The sequence below is a fragment of the Lepidochelys olivacea genome, assembly GCF_965140295.1.
Source record: "Lepidochelys olivacea isolate rLepOli2 genome assembly, chromosome: 8".
In the NCBI taxonomy this organism is placed as follows: domain Eukaryota; kingdom Metazoa; phylum Chordata; order Testudines; family Cheloniidae; genus Lepidochelys; species Lepidochelys olivacea.
Window position 1 is genome coordinate 38,069,102 of NC_140418.1, and position 19,107 is coordinate 38,088,208.

At 43.7% G+C, this 19,107-nt stretch overlaps 1 protein-coding gene across 13 annotated transcripts in view; it reads left to right on the forward strand.

The window, feature by feature from the left end:
- LOC311524671 (protocadherin alpha-C2-like) overlaps positions 1-19,107 on the forward strand; it is a gene marked incomplete at its 5' end in the record, with an annotated part of 339,113 nt that overhangs the window by 176,040 nt on the left and 143,966 nt on the right. The window contains one exon of one of the 13 annotated variants that reach the window (XM_084636013.1): positions 5,999-6,078. The exons of the other annotated variants lie outside the window; for them this stretch is intronic. Coding sequence (XP_084492139.1) covers positions 5,999-6,031 — 33 coding nt within the window. The 3' untranslated portion in view covers positions 6,032-6,078. Of the gene's footprint in view, positions 1-5,998; positions 6,079-19,107 lie in introns of those variants that run through there. 13 annotated transcript variants of the gene reach the window in all.

Here is a 19,107-nt window from a genome sequence, read left to right on the forward strand (position 1 = left end):
AATTATCCCCACTTAACCTAAATGTACGTGGACTGTTTGGTTTTAAATTTACTTACCCAGCGGTTCCAGTGCTAATCCTGTACAAAAGAGAAGCTTAAAAAGGGAAATGATTTAATCACAGGATAGCAGATGCCGTTATGTTAAGAAGAGCAAAATGAAATCTCCTAAATATAATTCTAATTAGGATCTCCTAATTCTGTTTTAAACCGAAGAACTATACGAGAAAAAAAATACCTTCGAATGTAGCATGGACACGGTATGCCATATAAAGTCAGATGGTGCTCAGGCTGAGGGAACTATGTACTCTATGTACAAGTTCACCAAACAACAATTAGATGGAAAGAGCTTGTGAAATAAGTGAAAAGTAAATTGACTTGAGTTCAAATATCTAGAGCATGAGAACAAACAAACAAAAAATCCAGAAAAGAGAGATGCTACTGGAACTTCCTAGATTCTAATATTTTCCACTTATTGAGAGTTTCCCTTTAGGGAGGGAAATGGTGAGAGAGAAAATAATGTCATATGAAAAGGTGATATTTTAAAGTCCTAATGCGACTTTTCCAAAGCACCTAAACTTGCATGCACCGCAGGTTAAGAACCACTGACCTAAGGGAATTAGTTGCCCAGCTCCTTCTGTATCCTTTGAAAATCCCATCCTCAAAGCTTTAGATTTGCAATTCAATTATAATCTTCTAAAAATAATATAAGGATTTTGTGGGACAAAATAATTTCTGGTCCTGTCACATTACAAGTGACCTCCCTCTGAGGAGGAATCATTTTGTAAGATTGTAGCACAGGACTGTGAGTCAAGAAAGCTGAATGATGTTCTAGGATGTCACTGACTTGCTCAATGACGTTTGGCCAGTTGCTTATGCTTCAGTTTCCCGATCTGCAAAATAATGATGATACCTTTTTGCCACTATCTTTTGAGTTTTAATTAATGCTCCTGAATAACTTTGAGATGCTATGAGGATGGTAAAAGTTCTAAATGTTTATCTACAATTAAAACTAACCTGCAGTTTGCAATTATGCATCATGAAAGCACGAATTTTAGTCTGAGCTATATGCATTTATCTGCTTTTCACTAATTTGATTGGGTTGATACACAAAATATTGGGCTATGTTCAGTATACTGTACCAGCAATCACTAGAAAGGAATGGTATCTTTAGTTAGACTTTATGGCTTATGGCTAAGAATTTTAAAAGTGATGAGTGCTTTTTAAATGTTTTTGAATGTCCAACCCGAGACAACTTCAGACTCTGAAAATCAGGCTCTTTTACTACCCAATTTCTGAAAATCAGCTATGTTTAAGCTGTTTCCAATTAGACACCCAAAGAGGTGACCAAAATGACTAGTCACTTGTAGGAACATAGAAGTTACTATATTGGACCAGTCCTGAGACCTATCTACTCCACTGTCCTGTCTCTGACAGTGGCATGTACCAGATGCTTTTGAGGAAGGTGTAAGAGCCCCACCGAAGACAGATATGGAATAACCTTCCCCGCACATTAGGTCTCATCCTGGTCTCTAAGGGTACATCTACACAGCAATGCCCCTGCGGCAGCTAGTCTGGGTCAACTGACTTGGGCTTGTACTGGAGGCTAAAAATAGCAGTGTAGACATTCCTGCTGAGGCTGGAGCTCTGGTTCCGAAATCCTTGGAGAAGGAGGATCTCAGACTCCAGGCTTCAGCCTCAGCCCCAAAGTCTGCACTGCTATATTTAGTCCAGCAGTCTGAGCCCCTCCACCCCAGTCAGTTGACCTGTGCTCAGAGTCTCACTGCCACTTTTTTTTTTCTGGGTAGGCAAACATTAATAGTTACAGATTGGCTACAGCCCTGAAATATGTTTAATATTTCCAAAATTGTTGTCGTCATTAAGTATGATAACATAGGATATTTCTGTTACCCATATAATATTTCAGTCCGTTTTTCAATTTTGCTAAATTCCTGGCCTCAGTGACTTCCTTTGACAATGAGTTCCATAGTCTAATTACTTTTTCACACATTATGTATTTCCTTTTATGAGTTTTGAATTTCTACCTTTTAATTGAGTTTAATATATCCTTGTTCTTGTGTTATGACACAAGGAGAACAGAACCACCATATCTACCTTCTAGATCATTCCATTTTAATATTCTTATATCACGTCTTTCATTCATCTAAGGTAAACAATTCCATTCTTTTCAATCACTCATCATATGAAAGATTTTTCCATGTCCCTAATCATTCTTATTGCCTTTCTCTGAATCCCTCTAATTCTTCATTAAAATCCTGACCTGCATAACTATGACAGCTACAGGTTTAAATGTTTGTCATTGTTTGGTTTATTCACAATTACCCCACTAGTTTTATTATAAAAGTGGTAGTAGATTTAAAGTCCTCTTACTGATTACTGTGCTGATAAATGGTCACTCATTTCAGAGATCTACCACCAAGCAATGAAGGAATACAATCAATGAATTTCACAAAACCCAGAATTTTCAAAAGCTTTGGGTAAGAACTTGTGTGGTCCAAAAAAAATAGCAGTTAGGAGCATCAAGAGAATATTTTGGATATTCTGCATTTGGTGAGCTTGGACTGGAAACATAACTGACAATTCAGTTTTAGGATTTTCAAAACAACCCTGCTTAGAATTAGTTTAATGGAGAGTTATCAAAAGTTTTCTGGAACTTCCCTAACCCGCAGGATTGCTGCAAGAACAACTTCATGTTTTAAAGTCACTTGCTTCAATGGAAAAAGGTATATAAGTGCAAAGGAGCGATAGTACTACAGATAATTGTACTAGGGTGACTGACTGACACAGTTAACTTCCATGTTCCCATTGAGCTAGAATTTTTACAGTATTGCAGTCTATTCAAATGATGCTAATTCTAAAAGTAATACACAATAATTTGATTGCTTTATGTATTTGAAGAGATTTAGAATAAAATCAGGCCTTACCAAGGTAAAGACATACTGTACTATAAATTTTCCTGTGATCTGATACGGTATAAGACCTTGGGCTTCAAGATTTGCAGTAATTCTGGAAAATTGATCCATACTCAGAAGTCATATTGATTTAGGTGTGATTTATATGCATAGAAAAATCACAGGATCATCTTATTAGTAAAGAACAATTCTGTTCTTATTTTTTTGTATTGGAATTAAAGTTAAACATTTAAGTTCTACCTTTAGATGCATTAAATAAATAAAGTTTAAATAAAGTTTGTATGCAGTCATTTGATTATTTATTTATTTATTTATTATTTGATAATGACCCACCTTGATTACCATGCACATTGTAGGGAGAGTGGTCACTTTGGATGAGCTATTACCAGCAGGAGAGTGAGTTTGTGTGTGTACGGGGGGGGGGGTGAGAAAACCTGGATTTATGCTGGAAATGGCCCACCTTGATTATCATGCACATTGTAGGGAGAGTGGTCACTTTGGATAAGCTATTACCAGCAGGAGAGTGAGTTTGTGTGTGGGGGGGTGGGGGGTGAGAAAACCTGGATTTGTGCTGGAAATGGCCCAACTTGATGATCACTTTAGATAAGCTATTATCAGCTGGACAGTGGGGTGGGAGGGGGTATTGTTTCTTGGTCTCTGTGTGTATATAATGTCTACTGCAATTTCCACGGTATGCATCCGATGAAGTGAGCTGTAGCTCACGAAAGCTCATGCTCAAATAAATTGGTTAGTCTCTAAGGTGCCACAAGTACTCCTTTTCTTTTTGCAAAGACAGATTAACACGGCTGTTACTCTGAACTCTAAAATTGTATTTATTTACTATTATTATTATTATTATTTATTAAAAGACTTGGGATATTATATATGATGGTGTAATATGAAGGTATGTGGGATGCCACTATTTTCAGAGCTGATTTCTGCATTAAGAGATCTGGCTGTAAGAGGTGCTGAACAGCTTAATGAGATTTGCACTGTCTCTGCATATTATAGTTAGAAGCATGTAGACATGAAATAAGGATGTGATTGTATTTATAGGGTTTTTAAATGTTTCCTGTTTAGGGTTATTGCAATTTTAGATTGTTGATTTGGTAGGTTTAATATCTAGAAATTAGAAAAGGATTTTTCTTCACCATTTCCTTTTACCCCCAGGTGTATGCCCCCTTTTGGTGTGCTAAGGATACTAATGTAGTGGGGCTATAGAACAGAAAAAAAATACCAATTTTTGAAGAGTAGAATGTGACTGAAGCATAAAGGTGGGGAATTCAGGGAATGTTCTCCTTTTTCTGGAACACTTTGCTGGGATTATCTGTTGGAATTAGGTAGGTGTATCCCACATAGTAAAGTTTTTATGATTGGGATGAATGGAGATAGCTGGAACTCATTACTTTCAGTCTTCTATGTTGCTGGTTAAAAGATCTGTGTTCCCATATAAAGTAGTAATAATAATTTTTAACAATTCTAATTAAAAGAATGAGAAGGTTTGTCAGTGTCACAGGTGGGACTCATAACACTGCCTACTATTAAGATTGCCCAGTATGTCCCATTCCTGTTTTTAGTTGCTTTTGATTTGCTGAACTTTAACCGTTTGGGATGAAATTTTCCATGCTGGATGTCTGTTTCAGGCTTGGTGATAACAAATTAGTTGTGCACGATAGGAATGAATGAGGTGGTTATAAGACTGCTTAGTACTAAAATGAAAGGATTCATAAGGGACATTCCAACAACAGTACTGGAAAAAAGAAAAATCCTGGAAAATTTCCTCCTGTATTGTACCTCCACCAAGGTGTGCCCAGTAGAAGCCAGACATAGCTGTGAATTTGTGGTAAGAAGTTTAGCAAAGAAATGAAAGCTTGCATAGACAAAGTATCATAGTATAGATGGAATGGAAGCCTGGTTGGAAGATGATACTGAGGTTATTGAGAAGGAGTGGTGAACACAGGTGTTGACTTTTTTTTTTCCAGGTGGGTGCTCCACCCTTGCTCTGTCCCAAGGCCCCGCCTCCACCCCACCTTTTCCCGCCCCTCCCCTCCCCCGAGGACCCCCCCATACCTGCTGCTCACTCCTCTCCACCTCCCCTGAGTGCCTCCCACCAGCCGCTGGCTGCCCTGGTGCCTGCTGAACAGCTGATCAGCAGCCAGCCCTGGGACCCCAGAACCACTGTGGCTGGTGGGTGCTGAGCACCCCCTATTTTTTCCATGGTGCTAGAGCCCTGGAGCATCCATGGAGTTGGCACCTATAGCGGTGGAGTTCTCAGATTTTCTGGACCCCTTCAGTCAATTTTCATCCTGGGTATGGCAAGGATACTGCTCTGCTTTTGCTGAGGGAATGAAGGCAGGGTGTTTTCATTTACAGCTGAGTTGAGCTTTAGATTTTAGCTGATACACGTCAACTGGACCTAGTATTTTGAAAATAAATATAAAGTACATGTAATTATTTTTATTAGCTTACTGCAAAGGAGAACAGTAATAATCAATTACACATTTTTAAAACTCTAAAACTAAATAAAATAAAAGTATGGTGTGAATGTGGAAAGATGTAGGACAAAGTCTGGCTGTTCGGAGAGATCCACACTGTTATTGCCTAGATTAGGTAGTAAACTCAGTGGAACACCAGTGTTACATGTCCCAGGTTTGATTCTCAGATGGTGTAAATTAGTGTCGTTCCAATGAAGTCAATAGAGCTATGTTGATTGAAACCAACTGCTATCATTTACTCTGTTAGCTCAAATGGCAGAAGTCTGTGCAGTGGATCTAAAGGGTCTAACATTGCTGATGGCCCATGTGTGTCAACATGATGCTATATGATAGAATTTCTGTTTTTTTTCAGTTTGCCTTTTTAAATACCCAGGAAATTACATACAAAAAAACATTAAAGGAACATTGTTAATGTTGCAAAGACAAACACTCAAAAGATAGGAAGTGCTAGAATTAGGTTGCCTGTGCATATATTTTTATATAAAATATATGTATATTTATATTAGGTTTCCATTGTGCATATATATCATGATACAATCTTTGATTATATGATCATATACTATTTTTTCCACAGGACTGCTCTGAATGTGTCAGGATTGTTTGGTAAGGAGACTGTTGCTGTAGGATTCCTTCATTTGTTGCAGAAGTTGGAAGGTATGTAGTGAGTGAGCCCAGGCATTGCAGGAAGAGAAAAGATGGTCTTGTGATTAAGGTAGTTGAATGAAGCCCTGGATTCTATCCCTACCTGTCTGCCAGGGAGCTTCTGTGTGGTGTCAGGCAAGTCACTTTAGGCCATGTCTACACTATACAATTAAGAAAAGGAGTACTTGTGGCACCTTAGAGACTAACAAATTTATTTGAGCATAAGCTTTTGTGAGCTACAGCTCACTTCATTGGATCCGATGAAGTGAGCTGTAGCTCACGAAAGCTTTTGCTCAAATAAATTTGTTAGTCTCTAAGGTGCCACAAGTACTCCTTTTCTTTTTGCGAATACAGACTAACACGGCTGCTACTCTGAAAACTATACAATTAAGTTGACCTAATTTACGTTGGCATACAGCTGCTTCAGTAATTATGTCTCTTGTGTGTGTCTACACTTTGCTCCTTGTGTTGGTGGTGTGCATCCTCATCAGGAGTTCTTGTATCGATTGTACTGTCAGTCTGGGGCATTGTGGGAAGGCTTCTGAAAGCCAGTAACTGTCGACACAAGGAATGCAATGTCTACACTGACACTGTGTCAACCAAACTACATCGACCTTGGCTCTATGACACTCATGGAGGTGGAGTTATTAAGATGGCAGGGCAGGTACATCGGCAGGAGCAAAATTTAAGTGTAGACACTTCCATAGTTGGGTAGATGTAAGTGCCTTGCATCAACCTAACTCTGTAGTGTAGACCAGGCCTTACACCAAACTTCCTACAGGTGGTCAATCGTGTGTTCCTCATTTTATGGTGCCCAATTTGTGATCCTGGGTCTGATTTGTAGAAGTGCTGAACATTGTAGAAGTGCTGAACAGCTGCATCTGAAGTCAATGGGAACAGTGCTTTGAACATAAAAATTGCTATGTAATGTTATGTACTCTGAAAAATCAGGCCTTAAGCAATCTCAGATTGGGGACCCAAAATTAGTGGATACTTCTTACTCTAATCTGTGTACATCATCTTCCCATCTGTAAAATGGGGATAAAAATGTCTCCTCATCTCAAAGAGGTATAATAAAAATATATAAATTAATGTTTGTAAACACTCAGCTTCTATAGTGATAAGTACCATAGAAAAGCCAATGAGGAAATTAATAATTCTTTCTTCAGGTTTAAACAGGATGCAGTAAATAAATCATGGACCATGAGGAGAAAAGAAAATATTGAATTGTTGTTCATTCAGTGACCACAGTCCATCCTGTCCACTGTATGAGGCAGGGGTCCCGTGGAAAAAATTGTATGCGATCATATAGTTAAGACTGTATCATATGCGAAAGGGGGCCTGTGATGGGGTATATCAGGCCTTTTGAAGCCCCCTCCTGGAGGCCTTGTGGTCCTATTATTCCTTACTCCAGAAAGGAGCAGGGGAAGTGGGTTCTCCGGGCCTGCCTAGAGAGGCCTTCTGGAAGCAGCCAATCAGAGTCCCGCAGGCACATATAAAAGGACCTGCAGGCCCTCCTGAACACATCAGTTCCTGAATAGGGCCAGAGGGGTAAGGAAGGTTGGTCTGCTCTGGCCAGAGGAGCTTTATGGGTTGCATTTGTAAAATCTAAAAGCAAGAGGACCAAGAGCTATAGCCCTAAAGTAATGGACAGAGGTGAAGAGACCAGGAGGGAAGGATCCAGGAATGTAGCAGCAACCAATGAAAGGAAGCAGTATGTGGTTGCTGCTTATAAGGTCCCTGGCTTGGGGCCTGGAGTAGTGGGTGGGCCTGGGTTCCCCACTGGCTAAGTGGTCTAAGCCCTGAGGAGGGGACAAAGCTCCTTTAGAAGCCTGAGCAAAGGGCTGGATTTAAAGGGCCCAGAGGTGGGTCTGAAGATCCTGGTGAGGGTGAGCAGTTTGGTGAACTCTTTGCTACCCTGGAAGGGGGGTTCATTTGTGATTGTGTGACTTAGTTGGAGGGCTGAGCCAGTGAAGACCCATTAAGTGAGGAGGGCAACCTGCAGGGGGTGCCAGGAACAGGAAAAGGCCTGCAGTACCACATACAGCAGCAGGAGGTACTCGAGAAGTGAGTGTTGCCTGTCACAGGGGCAAATTAAGGTTGCATAGGCAGCCTTAATTCTGGCATTTCCTAACTTTTGACTGCTTGACTTTGCACATCTTTCAGTGCATGTTTTTGTCTATTTTTATAGACGATACACAAGTATATTAACTATACATGGTCAGGTCAACATTTCAGATAGTCTCAACTCAGATTTTAGTTTCAATTTTATGCAGGCAGTTAAATGTGTGATTGACCCTCTCCCCATTTGTGTGCATCCACAAATTAAATATCTGTCTGATTTGGTTGCACAAATAGAGTTTTTACCAGCAGTTTATTGCATGAGTAAAATTTCAATCACAATTTTAGAGGCCCATAAATATTTTGGGCTAACTACAACTCAGTGGAGTTTGGCCAAATTCTCTATTGGCATTATGTTTTTTAAAACTGGGCCTAGAAAACTTCAAGAAGGAAGATGATGCAAAAATGTCACTGAAGATGTGTTTAAAGGAATATAACAAATTAGGAACAAAGAGAAATTAAGGAAACTACAAATATCAAAGACAGAAGGATAAATGATACACATAGTTTCTTAGCAACAGGATGGCTCCGTTAGGGTGCAGAAAATAGACAGAAGGCAGGGTGAAAACTTTATGACAAAAGCTTTGATAGTTCTAAAACCCAGTAATTTATTTCCTTCTATATTTATCCAGAAGTAGAGAATAACTTCTGAGAGTCTGAGACATTTTGTGTGGGAATGATTAGGGCAAGGACAGGACAAGGAGTAATCATAGAATCATAGAATCATAGAATATCAGGGTTGGAAGGGACCCCAGAAGGTCATCTAGTCCAACCCCCTGCTCGAAGCAGGACCAATTCCCAGTTAAATCATCCCAGCCAGGGCTTTGTCAAGCCTGACCTTAAAAACCTCTAAGGAAGGAGATTCTACCACCTCCCTAGGTAACGCATTCCAGTGTTTCACCACCCTCTTAGTGAAAAAGTTTTTCCTAATATCCAATCTAAACCTCCCCCACTGCAACTTGAGACCATTACTCCTCGTTCTGTCATCTGCTACCATTGAGAACAGTCTAGAGCCATCCTCTTTGGAACCCCCTTTCAGGTAGTTGAAAGCAGCTATCAAATCCCCCCTCATTCTTCTCTTCTGCAGGCTAAACAATCCCAGCTCCCTCAGCCTCTCCTCATAACTCATGTGTTCCAGTCCCCTAATCATTTTTGTTGCCCTTCGCTGGACTCTCTCCAATTTATCCACATCCTTCTTGAAGTGTGGGGCCCAAAACTGGACACAGTACTCCAGATGAGGCCTCACCAATGTCGAATAGAGGGGAACGATCACGTCCCTCGATCTGCTCGCTATGCCCCTACTTATACATCCCAAAATGCCATTGGCCTTCTTGGCAACAAGGGCACACTGCTGACTCATATCCAGCTTCTCGTCCACTGTCACCCCTAGGTCCTTTTCTGCAGAACTGCTGCCTAGCCATTCGGTCCCTAGTCTGTAGCTGTGCATTGGGTTCTTCCGTCCTAAGTGCAGGACCCTGCACTTATCCTTATTGAACCTCATCAGATTTCTTTTGGCCCAATCCTCCAATTTGTCTAGGTCCTTCTGTATCCTATCCCTTCCCTCCAGCATATCTACCACTCCTCCCAGTTTAGTATCATCCGCAAATTTGCTGAGAGTGCAATCCACACCATCCTCCAGATCATTTATGAAGATATTGAACAAAACCGGCCCCAGGACCGACCCTTGGGGCACTCCACTTGATACCGGCTGCCAACTAGACATGGAGCCATTGATCACTACCCGTTGAGCCCGACAATCTAGCCAGCTTTCTACCCACCGTATAGTGCATTCATCCAGCCCATACTTCCTTAACTTGCTGACAAGAATACTGTGGGAGACCGTGTCAAAAGCTTTGCTAAAGTCTAGAAACAATACATCCACTGCTTTCCCTTCATCCACAGAACCAGTAATCTCATCATAAAAGGTTATTAGATTAGTCAGGCATGACCTTCCCTTGGTGAATCCATGCTGGCTGTTCCTGATCACTTTCCTCTCATGCAAGTGCTTCAGGATTGATTCTTTGAGGACCTGCTCCATGATTTTTCCAGGGACTGAGGTGAGGCTGACTGGCCTGTAGTTCCCAGGATCCTCCTTCTTCCCTTTTTTAAAGATTGGCACTACATTAGCCTTTTTCCAGTCATCCGGGACTTCCCCGGTTCGCCACGAGTTTTCAAAGATAATGGCCAATGGCTCTGCAATCACAGCTGCCAATTCCTTCAGCACTCTCGGATGCAACTCGTCCGGCCCCATGGACTTGTGCACGTCCAGCTTTTCTAAATAGTCCCTAACCACCTCTATCTCCACAGAGGGCTGGCCATCTCTTCCCCATTTTGTGATGCCCAGCGCAGCAGTCTGGGAGCTGACCTTGTTAGTGAAAACAGAGGCAAAAAAAGCATTGAGTACATTAGCTTTTTCCACATCCTCTGTCACTAGGTTGCCTCCCTCATTCAGTAAGGGGCCCACATATTCCTTGGCTTTCTTCTTGTTGCCAACATACCTGAAGAAACCCTTCTTGTTACTCTTGACATCTCTGGCTAGCTGCAGCTCCAGGTGCGATTTGGCCCTCCTGATATCATTCCTACATGCCCGAGCAATATTTTTATACTCTTTCCTGGTCATAAGTCCAACCTTCCACTTCTTGTAAGCTTCTTTTTTATGTTTAAGATCCGCTAGGATTTCACCATTAAGCCAAGCTGGTCGCCTGCCATATTTACTATTCTTTCGACTCATTGGGATGGTTTGTCCCTGTAACCTCAACAGGGATTCCTTGAAATACAGCCAGCTCTCCTGGACTCCTTTCCCCTTCATGTTAGTCCCCCAGGGGATCCTGGCCATCCGTTCCCTGAGGGAGTCGAAGTCTGCTTTCCTGAAGTCCAGGGTCCGTATCCTGCTGCTTACCTTTCTTCCCTGCGTCAGGATCCTGAACTCAACCAACTCATGGTCACTGCCTCCCAGATTCCCATCCACTTTTGCTTCCCCCACTAATTCTACCCGGTTTGTGAGCAGCAGGTCAAGAAAAGCGCCCCCCCCCCAGTTGGCTCCTCTAGCACTTGCGCCAGGAAATTGTCCCCTACGCTTTCCAAAAACTTCCTGGATTGTCCATGCACCGCTGTATTGCTCTCCCAGCAGATATCAGGGAAATTAAAGTCACCCATGAGAAGCAGGGCATGCGATCTAGTAGCTTCCGTGAGCTGCCGGAAGAAAGCCTCATCTACCTCATCCCCCTGGTCCGGTGGTCTATAGCAGACTCCTACCACTACATCACTCTTGTTGCACACACTTCTAAACTTAATCCAGAGACACTCAGGTTTTTCTGCAGTTTCGTACCGGAGCTCTGAGCAGTCATACTGCTCCCTTACATACAGTGCTACTCCCCCACCTTTTCTGCCCTGCCTGTCCTTCCTGAACAGTTTATAACCATCTGTCATAAATATAAAGGGAAGGGTAAACCCCTTTGAAATCCCTCCTGGCCAGGGGAAAGCTCCTCTCACCTGTAAAGGGTTAAGAAGCTAAAGGTAACCTCGCTGGCACCTGACCAAAATGACCAATGAGGAGACAAGATACTTTAAAAAGCTGGGAGGAGGGAGAGAAACAAAGGGTCTGTGTCTGTCTGTAGTCGTCTTGGCCAGGGACAGAACAGGAATGGAGTCTTAGAACTTTTAGTAAGTAATCTAGCTAGGTACATGTTAGATTATGATTTCTTTAAATGGCTGAGAAAAGAATTGTGCTGAATAGAATAACTATTTCTGTCTGTGTATCTTTTTTGTAACTTAAGGTTTTGCCTAGAGGGGTTCTCTATGTTTTTGAATCTAATTACCCTGTAAGATATCTACCATCCTGATTTTACAGGGGGGATTTCTTTATTTCTATTTACTTCTATTTTTTATTAAAAGTCTTCTTGTAAAACACTGAATGCTTTTTCATTGTTCTCAGATCCAAGGGTTTGGGTCTGTGGTCACCTATGCAAATTGGTGAGGCTGTTTATCCAACATTTCCCAGGAAAGGGGGAGTGCAAGTGTTGGGAGGATTGTTCATTGTTCTTAAGATCCAAGGGTCTGGGTCTGTAGTCACCTAGGCAAATTGGTGAGGCTTTTTACCAAACCTTGTCCAGGAAGTGGGGTGCAAGGTTTTGGGAAGTATTTTGGGGGGAAGGACGCGTCCAAACAGCTCTTCCCCAGTAACCAGTATTAGTTTGGTGGTGGTAGCGGCCATTCCAAGGATAACGGGGGTAATATTTTGTACCTTGGGGAAGTTTTGACCTAAGCTGGTAAAGATAAGCTTAGGAGGTTTTTCATGCAGGTCCCCACATCTGTACCCTAGAGTTCAGAGTGGGGGAGGAACCTTGACATGGTGGCACAGCGGTGGGATTAACCTGAAATCATTTTGAGATCCAGTTGAGATTTTTTGAACTAGAAATACAGATTTTAAAAAGGAATTTTTAGGAAGTCCAGAAGGCCGCTTTGAAACTGAAAGCAGCTTGGTTTCTCTCTGCTTTGTGGCCAAGAAGAGACAAAAGGGGATTATCTTGTGAATTGCAGGTTTTCTTTGCCTGGAGGCAGGGTACTTAACTCCTGCAGGGAAATTCACAGTCTTCCAACCCAGAGGTTTTTTTTTTCTTTTTCTTTTCTTCCTAAAAGTAAATAGGGGGTGTGTGCTCTACCCATTTGCCTGGAGACAAAAGTGGCAGGGTTTTTTTTAGGATTTTGATTTTTTTTTTGTTTTACAAGGAGCACAGGTTTGAAAAGAAATTTTTTTTCTTCTTTGGGCTGGGTAAGCAGGTTTCCAAGTAGTTGGAGGTTTTTTGCTTTAATTTGGGCCCAGAGCAGAGACAAGGGAATTGTCTTTTTCTGTAGGCTGACAATCACTATCAGAGAATAGGTATTCTATTCCAGCACAGCAAAATTTTACAGCCAAGTTTTGTTTGTTTATTTCTAAACCTCGGGTGTAAAGTTAGTTAAAAACAGAGAGGTTAGAATGGCCAAATCCTCAGCTCGACTACAGCTGGAATTAGCCAAATTTCAGGCTGAGGAAAAACAAAGGGAACATGAAAGACAGATAGAACTCATGCGGCTGAAGAAGGAGGAGAAGGAAGAAGAGAGGAAGCATGTGGAGGAGGAGAAGGAAAAAGAGAGGAAGCATGTGGAGGAGATGGAGAGGATAAAGGCCCAGCAGAATATACCAACAAACCCTAGCAATCCTTCTCCAGGTACCACTTCCCATCCCAGAAAGTTCCCCACCTACAAGGCAGGTGATGATACTGAGGCCTTCTTAGAAAACTTCGAAAGGGCCTGCCTTGGGTACAACATCTCTACTGACCAATACATGGTAGAGCTGAGGCCGCAGCTCAGTGGACCCTTAGCTGAGGTGGCAGCTGAAATGCCTAAAGAACACATGAACAAGTATGAACTGTTTAAATCCAAGGCGAGAGTCAGAATGGGGATAACACCCGAGCAGTCTCGTCGGAGGTTCAGAGCCCTAAGGTGGAAACCAGACATGTCATTTACCCGACATGCCTACCACATTGTAAAACATTGGGATGCCTGGATATCAGGAGCAAGTGTTGAATCTCCAGTAAATTTGCCCTTCCTAATGCAAATGGAACAATTCTTAGAGGGTGTTCCTGAGGAAATAGAAAGATACATCCTAGATGGGAAACCCAAAACTGTAATTGAGGCAGGAGAGATTGGAGCCAGATGGGTGGAGGTGGCAGAGAAGAAGAAAACTGGTCGCAGTTGGAGCGGAGACCAGAAGGGACCACCCCAGACCACACCCTATTACCGGGGGCCGCCCAAAGCCCCACCTACCTCCCAAAGAACCCTCCAGACCCCTTATCGTCCCACCACCCCGTTCTCCAGCAACCCTCCTCGCCCCAGTGACCCGTCAGCTGGACGATGTTTTAAGTGTAACGAGCTGGGGCATGTAAAGGCCAACTGCCCCAAGAACCCCAACAGATTACAGTTCATTGCACCGGAATCACACCAGAGGTCCACAGGCCCAGATACCTCCCAGATACCCTTGGAGCGGAGGGAAACTGTGAGTGTGGGTGGGAAGAAGGTCACCGCGTGGAGGGACACCGGAGCACAAGTGTCAGCTATCCATGCTTCCTTAGTGGACCCCAATTTAATCAACCCAGAGATCCAAGTGACGATTCAACCCTTCAAGTCCAACTCTTTCAATTTGCCTACAGCCAAGTTGCCTGTCCAGTACAAGGGCTGGTCAGGAATGTGGACTTTTGCAGTCTATGATGATTATCCCATCCCCATGCTGTTGGGGGAAGACTTGGCCAATCATGTGAAGCAGGCCAAGAGGGTGGGAATGGTCACCCGCAACCAGGCTAAACAAGCCGTGAGGCCTAGCTCTGTTCCGGAAACTTCTATCAGGACCCAGTCAGAGGTGATGGACCTGGACCCCAGGCCAATGTCTGCAACAGCAGTAGTGGATCCAGTCCCAGAGACCCAGACGGAACCAGTCCCAGAACCGGAACCAGCCGAACAACCAACACCAGACCCCGTGTCAGCACTGAATCCAGTACTTGCAACCTCAACACCAGAGGGCCCCACCGAACCTGAACTGGCAGCAGCCGATAACCCTACACAAGAGGCTCAGCCGGAGCCTGAATCCCAACATAGTGCACCAGCGGAGAGCGGTTCACAGTCAACAGAAACAGCTCCATCCCCTATATCGCTTCCAGAGGGACCAAGCCTAGGTCCACAATCCCATGAGGAACTGATGTCTCCAGCATCAAGGGAACAGTTCCAGACCGAACAAGAAGCAGATGAAAGCCTCCAGAGAGCGTGGACAGCGGCACGGAGCAACCCACCGCCTCTCAGCTCTTCCAATCGATCCAGGTTTGTTGTAGAAAGAGGACTTTTATACAAGGAAACTCTTTCTGGGGGACACCAGGAAGACTGGCATCCTCAGAGACAGTTGGTAGTTCCAACTAAATACCGGGCCAAGCTCTTGAGCTTAGCCCATGATCACCCTAGTGGCCATGCTGGGGTGAACAGGACCAAAGACCGTTTGGGGGGGTCATTCCACTGGGAGGGAATGGGCAAGGATGTTTCTACCTATGTCCAGTCTTGTGAGGTGTGCCAAAGAGTGGGAAAACCCCAAGACCAGGTCAAAGCTCCTCTCCAGCCACTCCCCATCATTGAAGTTCCATTTCAGCGAGTAGCTGTGGATATTCTGGGTCCTTTTCCGAAAAAGACACCCAGAGGAAAGCAGTACATACTGACTTTCATGGATTTTGCCACCCGATGGCCGGAAGCAGTAGCTCTAAGCAACACCAGGGCTAAAAGTGTGTGCCAGGCACTAGCAGACATTTTTGCCAGGGTAGGTTGGCCCTCCGACATCCTCACAGATGCAGGGACTAATTTCCTGGCAGGAACTATGAAAAACCTTTGGGAAGCTCATGGGGTAAATCACTTGGTTGCCACTCCTTACCATCATCAAACAAATGGCATGGTGGAGAAGTTTAATGGAACTTTGGGGGCCATGATACGTAAATTCGTAAATGAGCACTCCAATGATTGGGACCTAGTATTGCAGCAGTTGCTCTTTGCCTACAGAGCTGTACCACATCCCAGTTTAGGGTTTTCCCCATTTGAACTTGTATATGGCCGTGAGGTTAAGGGGCCATTGCAGTTGGTGAAGCAGCAATGGGAGGGATTTACACCTTCTCCAGGAACTAACATTCTGGACTTTGTAACCAACCTACAAAACACCCTCCGAACCTCTTTAGCCCTTGCTAGAGAAAACTTACAGGATGCTCAAAAAGAGCAAAAAGCCTGGTATGATAAACATGCCAGAGAGCGTTCCTTCAAAGTAGGAGACCAGGTCATGGTCTTAAAGGCGCTCCAGGCCCATAAAATGGAAGCATCGTGGGAAGGGCCATTCGTGGTCCAGGAGCGCCTGGGAGCTGTTAATTATCTCATAGCATTCCCCACCTCCAACCGAAAGCCTAAGGTGTACCATATTAATTCTCTAAAGCCCTTTTATTCCAGAGAATTAAAGGTTTGTCAGTTTACAGCCCAGGGAGGAGACGACGCTGAGTGGCCTGAAGGTGTTTACTACGAAGGGAAATGTGCTGGTGGTGTGGAAGAGGTGAACCTCTCCATGACCCTTGGGCGTATGCAGCGACAGCAGATCCAGGAGCTGTGCACTAGCTACGCGCCAACGTTCTCAGCCACCCCAGGACTGACTGAACGGGCATACCACTCCATTGACACAGGTAATGCTCACCCAATTAGGGTTCAACCTTACCGGGTGTCTCCTCAAGCTAAAACTGCTATAGAACGGGAGATTCAGGATATGTTACAGATGGGTGTAATCCGCCCCTCTGAAAGTGCATGGGCATCTCCAGTGGTTCTAGTTCCCAAACCAGATGGGGAAATACGTTTTTGCGTGGACTACCGTAAGCTAAATGCTGTAACTCGCCCAGACAACTATCCAATGCCACGCACTGATGAACTATTAGAGAAACTGGGACGGGCCCAGTTCATCTCTACCTTGGACTTAACCAAGGGGTACTGGCAGGTACCGCTAGATGAATCTGCCAAGGAAAGGTCAGCCTTCATCACACATCTCGGGCTGTATGAATTTAATGTACTCCCTTTCGGGCTGCGAAATGCACCCGCCACTTTCCAAAGACTTGTAGATGGTCTCCTAGCGGGATTAGGAGAATATGCAGTCGCCTACCTTGACGATGTGGCCATATTTTCGGATTCCTGGGCAGACCACCTGGAACATCTACAAAAAGTCCTTGAGCGCATAAGGGAGGCAGGACTAACTGTTAAGGCTAAGAAGTGTCAAATAGGCCTAAACAGAGTGACTTACCTTGGACACCAGGTGGGTCAAGGAACTATCAGCCCCCTACAGGCCAAAGTGGATGCTATCCAAAAGTGGCCTGTCCCAAAGTCAAAGAAACAGGTTCAATCCTTCTTAGGCTTGGCCGGTTATTACAGACGATTTGTACCGCACTACAGCCAAATCGCTGCCCCACTGACAGACCTAACCAAAAAGAAACAGCCAAATGCTGTTCAGTGGACCGGAAAGTGTCAGAAGGCCTTTAACAAGCTTAAAGCGACACTCATGTCTGACCCTGTACTAAGGGCCCCAGACTTTGACAAACCGTTCCTAGTAACCACAGATGCATCCGAGCGTGGTGTGGGAGCAGTTTTAATGCAGAAAGGACCTGATCAAGAATTCCACCCTGTAGTGTTTCTCAGCAAAAAACTGTCTGAGAGGGAAAGCAACTGGTCAGTCACTGAAAAAGAATGTTATGCCATTGTCTACGCTCTGGAAAAGCTACGCCCATATGTTTGGGGACGGCGTTTCCACCTGCAAACCGACCATGCTGCACTAAAGTGGCTTCACACTGTCAAAGAAACTAACAAAAAACTTCTTCGGTGGAGTTTAGCTCTCCAAGATTTTGATTTCGACATCCAACACATCTCAGGAGCTTCTAACAAAGTGGCTGATGCACTCTCCCGTGAAAGTTTCCCAGAATCAACTGGTTAAAATCGTCCTTGAGATGTGGAAAATATTGTTAGTCTTTATGTACTTGGTAGTATATTTAGAGATGCATGTGTCTTATTAACTCTGTTTTCCTAGAGCTCCAGGAAGAAATCCCAGCCAGTGTTTCACCCTAGCTGAGATTTGGGGGGCGTGTCATAAATATAAAGGGAAGGGTAAACCCCTTTGAAATCCCTCCTGGCCAGGGGAAAGCTCCTCTCACCTGTAAAGGGTTAAGAAGCTAAAGGTAACCTCGCTGGCACCTGACCAAAATGACCAATGAGGAGACAAGATACTTTAAAAAGCTGGGAGGAGGGAGAGAAACAAAGGGTCTGTGTCTGTCTGTAGTCGTCTTGGCCAGGGACAGAACAGGAATGGAGTCTTAGAACTTTTAGTAAGTAATCTAGCTAGGTACATGTTAGATTATGATTTCTTTAAATGGCTGAGAAAAGAATTGTGCTGAATAGAATAACTATTTCTGTCTGTGTATCTTTTTTGTAACTTAAGGTTTTGCCTAGAGGGGTTCTCTATGTTTTTGAATCTAATTACCCTGTAAGATATCTACCATCCTGATTTTACAGGGGGGATTTCTTTATTTCTATTTACTTCTATTTTTTATTAAAAGTCTTCTTGTAAAACACTGAATGCTTTTTCATTGTTCTCAGATCCAAGGGTTTGGGTCTGTGGTCACCTATGCAAATTGGTGAGGCTGTTTATCCAACATTTCCCAGGAAAGGGGGAGTGCAAGTGTTGGGAGGATTGTTCATTGTTCTTAAGATCCAAGGGTCTGGGTCTGTAGTCACCTAGGCAAATTGGTGAGGCTTTTTACCAAACCTTGTCCAGGAAGTGGGGTGCAAGGTTTTGGGAAGTATTTTGGGGGGAAGGACACGTCCAAACAGCTCTTCCCCAGTAACCAGTATTAGTTTGGTGGTGGTAGCGGCCATTCCAAGGATAACGGGGGTAATATTTTGTACCTTGGGGAAGTTTTGACCTAAGCTGGTAAAGATAAGCTTAGGAGGTTTTTCATGCAGGTCCCCACATCTGTACCCTAGAGTTCAGAGTGGGGGAGGAACCTTGACACCATCCATGACAGTACTCCAGTCATGTGAGTTATCCCACCAAGTCTCTGTTATTTTGATCACGTCATAGTTCCTTGACATCACCAGGACCTCCAGTTCTCCCTGCTTGTTTCCAAGGCTTTGTGCATTTGTATATAAGCACTTGAGATAACCTGTTGATCGCCCCTCATTCCCAGTATGAGGCAGTCTCAAATAATGGTCTCAAATTGCGGACAGGACAAGGAGTAATGGTCTCAAGTTGCAGTGGGGGAGGTTTAGGTTGGATATTAGAAAAACTTTTTCACTAGGAGGGTGGTGAAACACTGGAATGCGTTACCTAGGGAGGTG